General features: G+C 38.4%; 1 protein-coding gene across 1 annotated transcript in view; it reads right to left on the reverse strand.

Moving 5' to 3' along the window:
* LOC149212026 (serine/threonine-protein phosphatase BSL3-like) overlaps positions 1-18,196 on the reverse strand; it is an 82,064-nt gene that overhangs the window by 47,395 nt on the left and 16,473 nt on the right. Inside the window, exon 2 of the mRNA XM_089391648.1 lies at positions 1,099-1,159. Within this exon, the coding sequence (XP_089247774.1) occupies positions 1,099-1,159 (61 nt within the window). The remainder of the gene's footprint in view (positions 1-1,098; positions 1,160-18,196) is intronic.

An 18,196-nucleotide genomic window follows, 5' to 3' on the forward strand; every position in this document is an offset into this window, starting at 1 on the left:
CTCCACAACAGATTTTCAATGTCCAAATGCAAGAGTAGAAGCATCCAACTTTTTAATTATTCCAACAAGTTTACAGGTATAGGTCCCAGGAGGAGCCTTGAAAATCTTAAAAATGAAATTAAATGCACACAAAGTTGAGTTTGAATTTTGTAGAACCTGATGTAGTTCTACAAAACAGAATCCATACTGACAGATGTAGAATAATGAAAAACTGAAATAATACCAATTGAAAAGAATTATTGACAAATGCAGAATACCGAAAACCCACAACTCACTCAAGGATACACGTATCATAATTTCTTGCATACACTGAATATTAATAGTTTAAAAGTTCATAGATAGGCCGCTGATCACCATGCAAGCCTGAAATTTCCAAGAAAGATTAAAAGAAACATATTATAATGATAATTGCGGCTGTTTACGCTCCATAGTCCCTCCTATTATATTGGAAACTTCGTAAATACAGAAAAATTAAACAGACTATGGAGTGTTAATTGCATTGAATAAACCCAGAAACTGACTTAAGAGTCTAGGACTAACAATTTGATTGTTTATCAGATGGGCACATTTACAATGGCAGATAGATTAAAATGAGCATGGGACATCAATTCTGGTGATTAAGCTCAAATCCTAAATTATAAGAGCTTGAAGGTCCATATAAGAAAAGAATAAAAAGCTCATTAAAGTCATTCACTTGATAATTACTAATCAGTAGTTAGGCTTTTACAATTCAGTGATCTGTAAGGGAAGAAAAGAGAAAATGCCTGAAATCAGTTATTCAGTAGATACTGAACAGTATTTACTATTTAGGTATAAACAAATTGTTGGTCTGTGTAGGAAAAGCATAACATTTTGAACTGAGAACTAGAGTCAATAATTTCTTAATTACCACCTATTGTTTAAAAGCAAGTATGTATGAAGAGAGAAATTTTACTTATTGATTTCCATGAGTATTTTCTAGAAACTCTACTAAAATACATAATTCCACCCAAAGCTGCAAGTTTTTGCACCACACTCTTATAATAGTTACATATTTGATAGACTGAAAGTATATCAAGTAGTCAAACTAGGCCTAGGCAATAGTCTATTCAGTCTTACCTTGTCCACTTGTTTGCTAAGACATCATAACAGTGCACATCCGCGGTTGCTCCTGCTAACCCTACACCTCAACAAGACACAAATCAAACATGGCCCATTGATAGACATTGAATTCTCACACAAAACTCATTAAACAAAAAGATGAATCTCACATCTTGATTCAAAAAACATGGCATGTACTATGAATTATCTCAAGAAATTGCAGATGAATCAAAAATCTTTTAGTTTTAGTTTGAATATCGATAATTTAAAAAATATGAATAGATTGTAAAAAGATAACATAAAAGAATGCAAAAATTTGAGGTGGCATAAAACATCATAATGAATCATGTCTTGGACCCACATTGGATTAGAATTTACACATGTTGTGCACTATGATTTATCTCAAGGTATTGCAGATGAATCATAAGATAACATAAAATAATGTTATTAATGTTCGACAAGTGACCACAAAAGTATGTCAATGAATTATGAGACTGAAGGGTGCAACTAGAATGAGTACAATGTGGGAGTGCACGTGCATCTCCTAGAAAATGCTGAAAATAATACAAAGAAAGAAACCTACACAAAAATAGCATCAGAACATGTGTATAAAAACCTGAAAGAGATGGTGATACAAAACACTAAGTAACTCTCCTAAGTCTGATGGCTGAGGGTGTGGGGGATAAAGTGGGCACTGGCTTGCTGTCAGAGTCGCCTAGAACCCTAGGAGAGCCCAACTGTATGATCCTCGGGAGAATGTACCAGCGAGGAAACCTCCTAGCATCTGAGGTCAAAAGAAGGAAACTCCAAATGGATCTGAGGTTGCCCATCTGGATCTGAAGGTAGTCTGACCGGCATGTGGTGCTTTACAGTGGAGCTGTCTGGAGCTGATCTCTCTGATGTTCTAAGAATGTGTGGCCTGATGTATGTAGCAGCACCTCCGAACTAGTCTTGGTGAGATCGGGTGGACTCCCAGAGGGAAAGGCTCGGAAGTCTTCTAATTTTAGTTTGAATGCAGACAATTCTAAAAATATGTTTTCGAATGGCTTGTAAAAAAATAACATACAAGACTTCAAAGTTTTCAGGTGACAAAGAGCATCATAATGAATGGCTCTAACCCACATTAAATTAGGATCCCAATCAAATTGTTTTCCAAACCAGGGTTTGCAAAATAATTAGCAGATGGAGACAACACAATTCTCACCTACAGATTACTATTAGATCAGACCTCATATAATGCGACCAAGTTCTCAACCTCATTATAAAGAAAATGAAGTTCACAATGGTGATAAAAAAATTAGAAGACAAAAGAGACTCCTAGTTATCAACATAACAAAAAGGAAATTGTTGGCAATTTGAATTAGAAATAGGATTTCGTTGAGAAGATTAGGCTCATTACTCAGTAGTAATGATTACAAGAGCAGGCAGTCAATAAGTTTACTGTTGAATTTCCTATTTTGTATGCAAATTTCTGAAATTAGGGTTTCTATTGTGCCATATTAAAAAATGCAAAATCTTTCATGAAATCTTGTTTCTATATGTTATTCAATATTTATCTTTCAGGAATCCATCAAGGGAACTTGGTATATACATCCTTTGATCTTTAATCCCCACTTAATGAAAGTCATTTGGGTTTCTAGGAGAGGATTTTTAGTCTTCTACCTTCTTCATGCAAGTCCTTCTATCTTGGACCTCACCACTATTAACTCCATTGTCCAATTGAGAGAAGATACTAGACTAGGTGATGATCATCTTCATTTCCCCTTTCTCCTCTTTATGCATTGTAACTAGGCTTAGGGTTAGCTTAAATCTGCATTTTATAGGAAATTTATGTCTATTGTTATTTTCCTATTGATAGGGATTGCATTTAATAAATATAGAAAGGAAAAATCTAACATTAATTGCATGTTTTCACCCAAGAATTACGGCTGACCTCTAGATAATTATTGGTCGTATGAATTTTCATCTATATAACTTCATTAGACCTTTCTCTCTGTTAATATATTGGGTACCAGAGGACAAATGACTTTATGTGGTAAAGTTACATTCTAATTTAAAAGTGACTTTATAAGTGATAAAGTCACATTCTAATTTAAAGGTGACTTTATCGTGTGGTAACGCTAATTTAATTTAAAAGTGACTATATAAGTGGTAAAGTTACATTCTAATTTAAAAGTGATTTTATAAGTGATAAAGTTACATTCTAATTTAAAAGTGACTTTATTAAAGTCAATGAAGAATTAGAAGTGAAAAAAGTGACTATGGAAATAAAAGGCTAAGTGGGTCTTTATTTAAGTGGGTGAGTTAAAAAATAGAAAGTGAGAATTAAAGGCACATTAATTCTCATCCCTAGATCTAAATGAATCTCAGCCATTAGATCTTAGGGTTACCCAAAAGGTCATTTAGAAAGTAAAAGGAGAAGAGGAGAAAAATATCATTTCATTTTTTCATGAGCATTTTGAGAGAAAGAGAAGAGAGAGCAAAGAGAAAAATTTATAAGTAGTGAGGAAATGAAGAAGAGCAGCAAGAAGATATTTCAGCAAATATGGGCAGCAGCATTTATTGGCATGCATCCCAAGGCAAACCCGTAAAGCAAGAGAAAGGCACAAAAATCAAGGAAGAGGGACAGCAGCAAGAGCACAAATTTCAAGGCAAACGTATTGCTGAAATCCTTATAGTCCATACAAACCATACAGTAGATTCTAAGCACGATTTTTGAGGCAAGTTGTACAACATTTAATGCTTTTTATTGCTGGAAAATCTCTGTTTTGGTTGTTCGCTGATTGGCACGATTTTCGAGGTGGAATTCAAGCACGGAAATCGAGATAAGTTGTAATTTGTGGTTGCTGGAATTTTTACTGTGTATTTCAATTTCTCTGTAAAAGCATTTTCAAAAATAAAAAAGATCTTTCAAACTGGTTTTCCCCAAGAGTTGTAGGGGGTTTTTCCAAAGTCACAGTGACCAAAAATCAGTTTTATTTTGTGTGTGGTTTCCATAATTTTACTGTGTTTTATTTCTACAATTTCAGCAATTGTGAAATCTCTAGATTTGTGTTTTCAGAAAATATTATCATTTCCATACTTTAGAATTTTTATCATGCTTGGATTTAAAACTAAATGCATGGAGTGATAAGGAAAACTGATAACCGGAGTAGGGGTTGAAATTTTTTCATGGTATCAGAGCTTGGTTGGCTGAAAAGCGCAGTTTGGGACAGCAAAGTAAAAATTAGAGCAAGCTGATTTTTACACAGAAAACAGAAACCTTTACCACAGACTTGAAAATTCAGTTTGGTAGGACAGTGAAACATGTCTTTGGGTTTGAGAGTTGAAGACAGGTTGGATGGGCAGAACAACTACAGTGCATGGAAGGAGAGAATCCAGAGCATCTTTGAGGAAGCAGAAGTCTGGGGCATTATGGTAAATACCACACAGAACCCAGTAGTAGTACCTGCTGACCCTGTACAGTTGGCAAAGTTTAACAAAAAGAATGCTAAGGCAAAAAGATTGATTCTGGAAGGAATCAAAGATCATGTCACTCCTCATGTGAGAGGAAAGACTTATGCACATGAGATGTGGACAGCGTTGACCAGTCTTTACCAGAGCTCAAATGAAAACAGAAAAATGGTCCTGAAGGAGAAACCGAAGGCCATTAAAATGGCTAAGGCTGACAATGCTACAGCATACCTCACAAAGATCACTTCAGTGAGAGATGAGTTGGCAGTGGTAGGTGAGATCATTGCACCCACTGAGTTGGTGAGGATTGCTTTGAATGGTCTTCCCAAGACTTGGGAGAATTTTGTGGGTGGAATTGTTGCACGAGAAAACCTTCCCGACTAGGAGAGGTTGTGGGATGATTACATTCAAAATGAGATCAGAAAGAACCATCTTGGGGCAGCCAAACAGGTGGAGGAGGATGACAATGTGGCACTGTTAGCAAGAGGCAAGAAGGGTGGAGCAAAGAAGCAAGCTTCCAACAGTGGAGGCAAAGGCAAAGGTAAAGGCAAGCAATAGAACAAGGAGAAGGACTATTCCAAAGTCAAATGTTGGAATTGTCAAAAGTTGGGACACTATGCTGTTGTGTGTCCGGAGAAAAAGAACAAGAAAGGGAAAGACAAACCCGTGGCAACTTCTGCAGAGATAGAAGAGCTTTGATCGGGAGTTTGGGTTCATAGCTTGTGAATCCACTAGTGCAGGATCACTTGCCATACAGGTTCAGAGGGAGTGTGCACTTCCCGCTACTAGCAGAGCATCTTCTAGCATTTGGTATGTTGACAATGGTGCTTCCCTCCACATGACAGGAGTCGGTGAGTACTTCTCAGAGCTTTCAGGGGATGAAACTAAAATGGAGGTAGTACTTGGTGATGACAACATTGTTAGAGTAGTCGGTGTGGGGACATTTACATTTGATAGGGGGCCCAAACCTCCCTTGAAAGTGTCAAATGTTCTATATGTGCCTGGAATGAAGAATAACCTGATATTTGTCTCAACACTTGAGGACAAAGGGTATGATGTGTTGTTTAGCAAGGGGCAGGTGCTTATATATCCTAGGGGAACTCCTGCTTCTTCAGCTAGAGTGATTGGTGTGCGCCATGCCAAGGTGTACAAGTTCTCATTCCAGCCGCTGATGGCATTGAGTAGCAGCGCCTGAGACAAGACCAACAGCAAATCTAGCAGTTCAGAGTTGTGTGAGATTTGGCACCGCATGATGGGGCACATGTATCATAGGGCCTTGAGTATAGTGCGGGAGCCAGATTTCAGTTATGATCACCTTGATGTATGCAGAGGATGTGCTATGGGGAAATTTGCCAGATCCCCTTTTCCCAGCAATGACAGCAAAGCGACCGGGATCCTTGACTTGATTCATACCGATGTGAGTGGTCGGATGTCTCACGTATCCTTGAGTGGCTATGAATACAGTGTTTTATACATTAATGACCACACCAGGAAGACCTGGATTTATTTCTTGAAGACCAAGAGTGAGGTCTTCAAGCAGTTTCAAGAGTTCTAAGATCTTGTGGAGACCGAGACAGGTAGAAAGATCAAGGTCCTCAGGTTGAACAATGGATGGGAGTATACCCTTGGTGAGTTTATTGATTTTTGTGCTGAGGCAGGCATTAGGAGGGAGTTCACAGTTCCTTACAATACCCAGCAGAATGGGGTTGCGGAGAGGAGGAACAGATCCATTGTAGGGACTGCCAAAGCCATGCTTCATGATCAGGGGCTACCTTTATTTTTGTGGGCAGAGGCTTGCAACACTGTTGTGTACTTGCAGAGCAGGAGTCCACATCATGCCTTGGGGAATGTGACTCCGGAGGAGGCTTTTCCTGGGAAGAAGTCTGATGTTGGGCACTTTCGTATCTTTGGGTGCCTTACATATTCCTATGTCCTCAAGGAGAACAAGACCAAGCTAGAGCCCACTACAAACAAGGGCATATTTGTGGTTATAGTGAGACCTCGAAAGCTTATCGGATTTATATTCCTGCGCAGAGGAAAGTGGTTGTCAGGGGGGGATGTGAAGTTCGAGGAGGAGAGAACTTTCATGAGGTCATAGGAGTTAGAGTATCCAGAGTCACCAGACCCTTGGGAGCAGCTAAGTCAGTCACAGAGATCTAGTGGTCGGGGATCAGGAGGTACATCGATTACAGTGTCAGGTCCATTAGTGAGCAGTGGCTCTCAGAGTCAGGTGGGTGGTTCTTCAGGCAGCATGCAGGGCAATCAACAAAGCAGTTCATAGAGTAGTCCACTAATGGACAGTTCGCACGGTACTTCAGCATCTACAGGCACAAATTCAAGCATGAGTTCAGTTGACAGGCCTTCAGGGGTTCAGGCTTCTGATGATGATGAGGATTCTTTCACTCTGGTGGGAGAAGTATGCTCAGGGAAGAGGAAGCCCAAGTGGCTTCAATATACCTTGTGCAAGGCCACATCAGTTGTTGGGCCAAAGAGACAAGTTAGAGAGAGTAAATCACCTGAGCAGTTCTGTAGTTACATGGCATTGGTAACAAGCATTATTGACTCTCAGCCTTCTAGTTATGAGGAGGCAACCAGCTAGCAGGTCTAGAGAGAGGCCACGATGGAGGAGTATTCTTCTATTATGAAGAACGATGTTTGGGAGGTAGTGTCAAGGCCTGAAGGTAAATCAGTTGCTACTTCCAGATGGCTCTACAAGATAAACCATGTTGCAGATGGCAACATCGAGAAGTTCAAGGCTCGATTTGTGGCGAGAGGGTTCTCACAGGTAGAGGGAGTTGTCTATGAGGAGACCTTCGCTCCTGTAGCTTGGTATACATCTATTCGCTCCATTATATCGATTGCAACAAAGACGGCTTGGAAGACCCACCAAATGGATGTGAAGACCGCATTTCTCAATGGCTTCATTCAGGAGGAGGTTTATATTGAGCAGTCGCAGGGCTTTGAGGTGCATGGGAAGGAGTCCCATGTATGCAAATTGAAAAATGCACTCTATGGCCTGAAGCAAGCTCCTAGAGCTTGGTACTCGAGGATTGATACATACTTGCAGCAGTTGGGTTTCACAAAGAGTGAGGCTAACCCGAACCTATACTTCATTGTGGTGGGTGAGAAGCCTCTCATTCTGGTGTTGTATGTTGATGACTTGATCATCACTGGTGCAGAGAGACTCATTGAGGGCTGCAAGAGAGATCTTGCTTCAGAGTTTGTGATTTAGGATATCGGCTTGATGCATTATTTTCTGGGATTGGAGGTGTGGCAGGAGGGGCATTTCTTCCTGGGACAAGGGAAGTACATTGTGGATATTCTTAGTAGATTTCACACGGAGGACTGCAAACCTATGTCTACACCTATGATCACTAACTGGAAGAAGTTTCACACTTCTGATTCTGAGTTGGTGGATCCTACTCTATACAGACAGTTGATTGGTAAATTGATGTATTTGGTCAACACTCGACCAGATATATGTTTTGCAATTAACACTATGAGTCAGTTCATGTGTGAGCCTAGGAGAGTGCATTGGGTGGCTGCAAAACACATTCTTCGTTACTTGCAAGGGAATGTGGATTTTGGTCTAGATTATAGACAGGGTGATGGAGTGAAACTGGCAGGGTACACGAATTCAGATTGGGCAGGTTGTGCTTCAAATAGGAAGAGTACTTACGGGTGTTGTTTTGGGTTGGGTTCGGTAGTTGTGTTGTGGATCAGCCGGAAACAATAGTCAACCGCATTAAGCTCAATTGAGGCAGAGTATATTGCTGCTAGTTTGGCTAGTTGTGAGGCCATATGGCCTCGCAAGATGTTGTTCGATCTATTTGGTCAGGCATTGAAACCTTCAGTAATTTACTGTGATAATCAGAGTTGCATAAAACTCACGAAGAATCCAGTTTTTCATGACAGGTCAAAGGATATTGAGATCAAGTATCACTTCATTAGAGATTGCGTTCAAAAGGGAGCTATCAAGCTTGAGTACATTTCCACAAATGAGCAGGTAGCGAACATTTTCACCAAAGCCTTACCACGGGGCAAGCATGTCTACTTCAGAGACAAGATGGGAGTGGTGAGGAACACTTTCCTCGGTAAGAGGGAGTGTTAAAATTTGGGTACCAGAGGACAAGTGGTTCCCTAAGGCCTTGATATTTGGCCTAGGGAAAAGTGTCCAATTTATTTGTACTTTTCTCCTGAAGTGACTTTATAAGTGGTAAAGTCAATTTAATTTAAAAGTGACTTTATAAGTGGTAAAGTTACATTCTAATTTAAAGGTGACTTTATTAAAGTCAATCAAGAATTAGAAAGTGAAAAAATGACTACGGAAATAAAAGGCTAAGTGGCTCTTTATTTAAATGGGTGAGTTAAAAAATAGAAAGTGAGAATTAAATGCACATTTATTTTCATCCCTAGATCTAAATGAATCTCAGCCATTAGATCTTAGGGTAACCGAAAAGGTCATTTAGAGAGTAAAAGGAGAAGAGAAGAGAAAAAGATCATTTCATTCTTTCAGGGGCATTTTGAGAGAAAGAGAAGAGAGAACAAGGAGAAAATTTATGAGCAGTGAGGAAGTAAAGGAGAGCAGCAAGAAGATATTTCAGCGAATTTGGGCAGCAGCATTTATTCGCACGCATCCCAAAGCAAAATTGTACAGCAAGAGAAAGGCATAAAAATCGAGGTAGAGGGACTGCAGCAATTACACAAATTTCGAGGCATATTTGGGCACGAGGCAATCGTATTGTTGAAATCCATACGGTCTGTACAACCCATAGCGCAGATTTCGGGCATGGTTTTCGAGGCAAGCCATACAACATTTAATGCTTTTTATTGCTAGAAAATTTCTGTTTTGGCTTTTTATTGGTTGGCACGATTTTCGAGGTGGAATTCAAGCACAGAAATCGAGATAAGTTGTAATTTGTGGTTGTTGGAATTTTTATTGGTATTTCAGTGTCTCTGTAAAAGCATTTTCAGAAATAAAGAAGAGCTAGCAAACTGGTTTTCCCCAAGAGTTGTAGGGGGTTTATAAATTTTCTAGGGTCACAGTGACCAAAAATCACTGTGTTATTTTCTATGTGTGGTTGTCATAATTTTACTATGTTTTATTTCTGCAATTTCAGCAATTGTGAAACCTTTAAATTTGTGTTTTCAGAAAATATTGTCATTTCCCAATTTTAAAAATTTTATCATGTTTGGATTTAAAACTAAATGCATGGAATGATAAGGAAAACTAATAACCGGAGTAGGGGTTGAAATTTCTTCACTCTCCAATCATTAGACCTTATATCATACTTGAGCCCTTGCTTGTTCAATATCTTGTTAGTGATTCATTTAGGTTAGTCCCACTTGTGGGGACAACATCCACCACTAAACAATTTGAGAGAAGCCACTAAAAATCACAATGGTGACTGGTCTCTTTGTTGCCATAAGACCTAGGTTGCCTAGTGAGGCTTTGCACTAGACCTGCTAGATTTTGCAATAACAAGGACTACTCTCACTAACATTGAAGATAATATTTAGCAAGTGAAGTTCTAGGGCCACTGAAAAACAAAAAACATATTCTTTCTCTACAGAGGAACATGAGTTTCATGGCCTTATTTTCTATGACATGCAAGGTGATGTTATTTTTTAGCAATGCCTATTTTAAATATGCCATTTATAGTAGTTGGTCTCGTGGGCAGTGTTTTATATTGCAAGCTCAATTGGAAATTCTACCATTTTTACCAGGTATTGTTTTTGACAAGTATGCATGTGCACTATTAATGGTAGTTTTGAGATTTCAATTATAGTATGAACTTCAATTTTCTTTAGTTCCTATATTTTTAGAGTTCACTGTTATTGTTAGTAGATGACATGGCATAGAAGAATGGTGACTTTCAGGGTCCTTTGGTAATTCAATGAACTTCATTCCAATTTGACACAATTTAGTTGAGTTTACAGTAATGGATTTTAGTTTGTTGGAATTGGAACCATATACATACTCCTTTTAGCTCAAGAAGCGATCACTCCACTTGAGGGATCTTCTAGGATGTTTACAATAATGACAAGGCTTATAAACAATAACCAAGGGTGATGCACCCTTTGTGTAACCATGAGATTTTGTACATGTTATATTGGGTGGTTTTGTAATTTGTAGAGAATCTTTTATACTTGAGAGAGGGCACACTCACGAAGAAGATATAATTCCTGTTGATTTTAACCCTTAATCTATTCCTTTATCTATACTTATCTCAAGAAAGATTGCATTTTAGATAAAGAGGTGTGCAGTCCTAAGAATCTTATTCTATCCTCTTATCACCAAGGACAAGAGTGCTTGCCAGAAGGAGACTTCTAACACTATTTTGGATCTATTCCTTGGAAGGAGGGCACACTTGATGATGAGGATGCATGCAATTATCTCGAGCTTTATCTTATCCACACTTGTCTCAACAAGAAGTGTGTTGTAGTTGCATATAAGTTGAGTTGACTTTCTATCACATGCAAGTGCTAATCAATGAAAGAGGCACATAATTGGAAGTGTTGCTAAGGATGCATTATATGTTTTATCTTCAATTCTCACTTATTTTGGGAAAGGAGAGATATTTTGAGGCTCTTAAATCCAATTCATTCCACAAATTCATGTATTTATTTTGGGCAAGATGAGGGCACACTCCTTGAGGCATATTTTTGGCATTCATGTAGCATATTATTAATAGGAGAGTGAATCCCACTTTGGAGGAGTTTTACTACATATTTTCACATGTTTTCATTCCCTGTGCAATATATCATCATGCGCCTAGCCTTGGAGGCTATTCTCAATATGTTCCAACTTCCCACATTCAAATTGAAGTTAACTTGGCCTCTTTCCCCGCATTAATCAATATATTTAGGGCAATTATCAATTGTAAATTCCCATTCTCATCTATATGAGATGGACGGTTTCATTATGAGAGATTGGTCAATATTTTTGGTTCTTCTTATGCTTTTATTATTTTGTTATGCAAGAGAGTACATGAGTGCATCCTTGGTGAGAGAATGGAAGTCACTTCTATGGAGAATCTCTGATTGTATCATGGTTCTATATGAAGGCAAAGTTGCTGAGAAGGATCTGGTTTCTTTGCATATATAGCTTGAATCTTAAGAAATTGTGTTTACAACTCTAAATGTAAAGGTGAAATACATTTGGCAGCCAATCTATTATTCTAGATATATTAGTTTACTTGTTCTAGTCATTCCAAAGTTGTACAACTCAAATTTAACATTGATTTGTGCAAATACTCTTCTAACACTCTAACCCTTGGGATTCAGGCACCTATCCATTTATAAAATTTAACTGTTATAAAAAATTTGTGTGAAGGAGTGTTACCCTCCACACCCAGATTCTCCCACAAGTAACATGTTGAGTTGTGAAAGAGTATACTAATATAATGGCCTTGATCCATATATTGACAAAGCCTCAAGTTTCTACAAGGTATAGTCTACCCTAGATACCATCCTCAAAATGAAGGGAATCGCCAAACAAGTTTCACCAAGATGTGTATTTCATGAAAAAAACAAATGTTGCATTTACAATAGTAACACTTGCATATGTGCAAGCTTTTCTTGCAAATCTGTAGATACAAATTTCTCATCCTAATTTATAGGCTCTCAACAGGTAAGCCTAAGCACAATAATAGCAAACTAGTTCAAAAGCACCATGAGCATGTTCACAACATCTCTACTAACCAACCCCAAAACATGGGCAAAGACTTCCCACCCTTTGCTCTTGCAATTTCAAAGAGGCCCAGACACAAGGCAACTCTAGAGAAACAAAATGTTATATAGACCATAGAGGCTACCCTACCTCTAACTATATGGGACCCAACTCTAGACCCAATTGTTGTGGTTAAATGTTTAATGTTTATTGTTATGATGTTATATTTCTTCTAGCCTAGTAGATTAACTCAAGTGGTTGAGTGCTATGAATTACAAGTAAGAGATCATGGGGTCAAGTCCCCGAGCTAGCTATCTTCCTTGGATATTATGGGCATCACTCAATTTCCCCTCTAGGTTAGGTTGCCAAAACTAGAACCAATCGATTTACCTTGTCTAACATCCTCGAAATGGAGGAAATTGCCCAATGTGTTCCCCACAGTGTCCATTTCATTGTTCATTCATATATATATATATATATGCTACTCTACTCGTGGAGGCTAGTTAGGCTCTCTTTTCTTTTGGCTATTTTGTACATATTAATACCATTGATAATCAAATGAATCTTTTTTTCAAGAAAATGGGTGCAAGTGAAAGAAAGACGCTAGAAATCGATGAGCCCCAACATTGAATACGAGAGAGGATGCTAAGAATACTTCCTCTTTTGGTCCTTTGCTTATTATAAGAAATATGGTAGACAGATGATCATTTCAAGGATTCGAGGGATTTATTTTTGTCTTCTTTAGATACCACCCATCAAAGGTGTTTTCCTCCAATCACAAGGGGAGTATAATCACAACTTCACCTTCACCTTTAGTCACTCTATGCTTCAACATCCCCCAATGGCAAGAACTTGGATTACCTTCATCCAGTCAATAACAACCACTGAGAGTGATAAATGCCTAACATCTACAACTCATGGTGACGATCACATGTGCATTAGGCATTGTTCCACGACACTCCACCTAATGTCTAAAGTCCAACCAAGTTGGGGATCGAGAGGAGTTCTAGATATTTTTGACAACGACATCATCAGAATACTCAAACTCATGGTTTGATCTACAATCCTTCAGCCTCAAATGATAGGGGTGTTTTACCTTGGGTTCCATTTCAACTTTACCTTGAGTTCCACTTCAACTTTAATTTATGCTCTCATCCTCTTGCAAAAACACCCAGAGGCCATCATGGGCCATCATGGGCAATCAATCTAGGCTCTCAATAATTGACAAGTGCTTGGAGTAGAGTGTTAGGATTGCATATCTAATAAATTGAGTTTGTATTTAATCAGTCTTGATAACAAATACAGCAGCCAAGTATTGGAAACCAAATCTAAATAAAACATAAGAAGCCTAAAGTCACCTTGTTGAAGATTGCAAAGATATTACAATTCAACGCATTTGTGTTGACCAAATGAACAAGCCATGGGCCTAACATTTACAAATCAAAGTTAATGCAATATTGATGGAGGAAATATCCAAGGAAGAACTACCAAAGGTTCTCCATGGTTTCTAGATGGACCAAAAACTAGGGCTCTTGGGTAGAAAATAGAATTCTTGCTAGGATTTTTTGAGCTATTGGAAGGGGATTTTTTCAGTGTTGCACACATCGCGATCGGGATTTAATCGGCGCAAAAAAGCTCGTTAAAATCGGGAAAAATCGGAAAGCGGGATCGTTTGGCACAAATTGAAATTGAAAGAATATTGTGCCAAACGATTCGCTGAGGATTTTTGATTTGATTAAAAAATCGCGATTCGATTCGCTAGGGGCGATTTTTTCGATAAAAATCGCGCTTTGAATCGGCAAAATTCGCGATTTTACGATTTTATCGCGATTTTATCGCGATGTGTGCAACACTGGATTTTTTTAGGGTTGTTGAGGAGTCAAGAAGCACAAAGAAAGTATTGAGTGCCTTGGACACTACTTTCCTCACCTTGATTCCAAAGAAAGACAAACCAAACTCTTTCAATGTCTTCAATCCCATTTCTTTATGTAATTCTATATACAAGATCATCGCAAATTTCATTGTTTTAAGGACCAAGAGCTTTATGTCTTAAGCTATATCCCTTGAACAGTTTGGCTTCTTCAATGGTAGGCAAATTCGTGATGTGAACATGGTGGCCCAAAAGGGGCTTCCCTCAATTAAAACAAAAAAGCTCCCAACTATGGTACTGAAGTTGGATGTTACAAAAGCCTATGATTGGGCCAACTAGCTTTATTTGACACTCATGTTAATTCATATTGCCTTTAGTGTTCAACCAGTTAATTAGGCAATGAGTTGCTTGACCCCAATTCCTCTATAACTCTCATCAATGGCTCAACCTCTAGTTTTTTTAGACCTACTAGAGGGTTTATACAGAGGTGCCATTTGGCTTCCTTGCTATTTTTAATCATAGTAAAAGGACTCAACATGGCTATCCTAGAAGCAAAAAGAGTTGGCTCTATGAAAGGTATCAAAATTGGTCACTCTCTGTTGGTGTGGAGGATGACCCTTGATGACTGGCTCATTAAGATCCAAGTTGGCCAATGCAAACTCAACATTGTTGTCCGAACTCATATCATCAGGAAAGACATCCCACATCTTTGTCTTTCCCTTCAACCACTCATCCCTCTACCTGTAAATAAGACGAAGGTCGGTATGCACATACACCATTGTCTCTGCCATGGACTGCTCAAGCCTGCTCTTCTTGACACTATACAAATTCCCATATGTGCTCTAATTCCTCTCACAACAGGAGGATGAAGTCACATGAGAGAGGAGCCTCATGGCTAACTACTGTAGAAGAGGGCTTGTTGCCCCATGAGTTGCCCACCATAGGGCTTCTCAGCCCCCCTGTCTCTAATCACATCATAGCCTGCAAATCGCCCAATGCCAGTGGAAAACTCTGCAAAAGCATCCTCCGCCTCATCAAGGGATGCTCTATCCTAAAAAATCCACCCCAATGTATCCTTCCTCCCTAGTGAAATTTCACCATCTATGTGAGGAGGGAATTGACAGGAGGTCCACCATTCAGCCACTCATGGTTGTAGCATTTTGGGTTCAATGAGTGGGATGCAAAGGTGTGCAATTCTTGTCCCATCTACTGACAAGAATATCATGTATGGTGGTGAAGAAGGTCTTTGATGATGTCTCATACTCAGGGCACTCGCTCTATAAAATAATGGTCCTCACGGACTCAATCATGGAATCCCATCCCTCATAAACCTCTTCGAGGATGGGTTGGTCTGTATCTGCAAATCATAGCAAAGCAATGATAGGGTCCATGATCTTAATAGTGAGATCTTGCCTTTCCCACCAAGCAACATCTAACATTGTGTCCTTCACTCTTTTTGAAGTTGCTTGACCTGTGTTTCTCCAAAATGACCAAAACTCTGAAATAAGAATGGCCTCAAGAGTGGTCTTAACCTCCCTCAACCTCTTTACCATGATGAATGAAGAGGCAAACCGTATCTACAATCTTCAACAATGATAGATTGGTGTACTCCTTGTAGATTGTGAGGGCATTTGTATGATTTTGTACCAATGTTGCGAACATCGGCATCGGGATAAAATCAACAAGGGTTCGAAAAACCAAAAAATCGTAAAAATCAAAAAGATGTCGGCAAACAATGGCAAAATCAAGATACCACCAGCATAGATCCATCTTAAGTACAGATCTAACATGAGCCGAGAGGGATCAAATTTCTTCACGTGCAAACTTCTTTAGAGTGAAAAATACAATGTGTTATTTTTCATTATTTAAATTGTATTTTTGAATGCTAAATAGAGTATATATAGGATCAAATAAATGTTTTAACCATAAAACTTAATATACGTAATTGACATTAAAATATTTTACACAACATGTACATCGAGACATTTTATCACGCAAATTAAATTGGTTTTTTTATTATTAATATATTTTTAAGTATATGTTAATATTAATTTGTATTAAAATATTTTATGATAACCCACATTGAATATCTTTTTATACAACATTAAAATATTTTATATAAGAAGTTCATATGGACATAAATTAGTCAACATAAATCTTCAAATAGTTTATTTAAATATTTTAAAAAGTATAAGATTTAAACATCTTACTCGCACATTTTTCTACTTCTAATTATTTTAGAGCATATTCATTTTTTTTTATAAAGGACATTATTTTTCAATTTAGAACATAATTTTAAATTTTATTTTAAAGGGGAATGAACCAACAGACATACTTACACATCCCCTCATACTGGGTTGTAGAATGAGCCTCTCGGCTCAATCAAAATATTGATAAAATTCAGCAAACATCGGCTAGGCCAAAAAATCATGATTTTGAGATAAAATCGCGATGTTATTGAGATGTTCACAACATTGTTTTGTACAAAGTTGTGGATATGTCGTGCATCCTCAATAATACTTCCAATCCAAGGCACATCAGAAGCAATAGATTTAAGAGCTAAATTCAAGGAATGGACAATGCAAGGTGTCCAAAATACTTGTGGATATTTAGCTTCCTCAATCATGCCAGCAGCCTTGCAAACAAATGCATTATCTATAATGATTTGCACACAAGAATCAACACCTACATCTTCAATAACTTTAATGAACAACTCACCAATGTATTGTGCATCCTTAAATTGTCCAAGTGCATCCACTGATTTCAAGAAAACTGGTCCATTCAAGGAAGACACTATGAAGTTGATGAGTGGGTGGCGTGCTGGATTTATGCATCCATCAGAAACAATACTAACCCCATATATTGGCCATGTTGATTTAATCACCTCCAAAATGCTCCCAAACCCTTTGCTAGAAGCTCCCACACACTCACAACAGAAGACACACTCAAGAATGAGTGACATGAGCCCAAATCAAGCTTTATTGGCCGCGCAGCACGACGCTTTTTAAGGGGACACGTGTCCCAAAATCAAGACACACTAGGCACATTCTCAGGATTTCCGTGTCCGTTGAATCCCACGATCCAAGACACGTCAGACATGCTCTTAAGACACGTGTCCTAGAAAATCATGTCCGATTTGTGGGATTTGAGACATGAGAGGGGTTTGGATGAATCTGGTTTCTTAGCCACCAATACAAAAGTAAACTTGCAAGAATCTTCTATGTGTTTAATGAGGTGGATGAAATTCTTGTTAGAAAAATCCCCAGATATTGGCAATGTTGATTTAATCACCTCCAAAATGCTTCCAAGCCCTTTGCTAGAAGCTCCCACACACTCGTAGTAGAAGACACACTCAAGAATGAGTGCCAAACAAGCCCAAATCGAGATTTATTGGCCGCGTAGCACGCTTTTTAAGGGAACACGTGTCCCAAAATCGAGACACACTGGGCACGTTCTCAGGATTTGTGTGTCCGTTGAATCCCATGATCCAGGACACGTCGGACACACTCTTAGGACACGTGTCCCAGCAAATCATGTCCGATTTGTGGAATTCGAGACATAAGAGGGGGTTTGGACAAATCTAGTTTCTTAGCTACCAATACAAAAGTAAACTTGCAAGAATCTTCTATGTGTTTAATGAGTGGATGAAAATCTTGTTAGAAAAATCCTTCAGCTCTTTCCTCATGAACCATCTAAATTGCAAGTGGGTTTCAAGTACTTAGATTTTTCATTAAGCCCAAAGATTATGGAATCAATGATTGGAGATGGCTCATAGTAAAAGTGAAACAAAGATTGATTTGTGGGGTAATAAGTGGTTGTCTATAGCTGGAAGGTAGATACTAGTAAAGTCAGTGTTAGGAAGTTATTCCAATGTAATAGCATTCTCTAGCCCATATTCCTAATGGGGCCTTGGACAAAATCAAGAAGATAAGTTTCATATTTCTTTGATCTAGGAATAAAGAGGAAGAGGGTATTCCATTGGTTCAATGGCAAGCCATTACAAAGTCTAAGGAGTTGTGGGGATAGAACCTTCAAAACAATTTCCTTTTTAGGAAGGCTTTAGTTGCCAAGAGTGTCTAGAGGTTTATCAAAGGGGACGAGTTTTAGATTCAATCCCTAAT

This window comes from Pinus tabuliformis, chromosome 1_1 (genome assembly GCF_031772625.1).
Source record: "Pinus tabuliformis cultivar Carrire ecotype Pingquan chromosome 1_1, CPIR1, whole genome shotgun sequence".
Lineage (NCBI taxonomy): Eukaryota > Viridiplantae > Streptophyta > Pinopsida > Pinales > Pinaceae > Pinus > Pinus tabuliformis.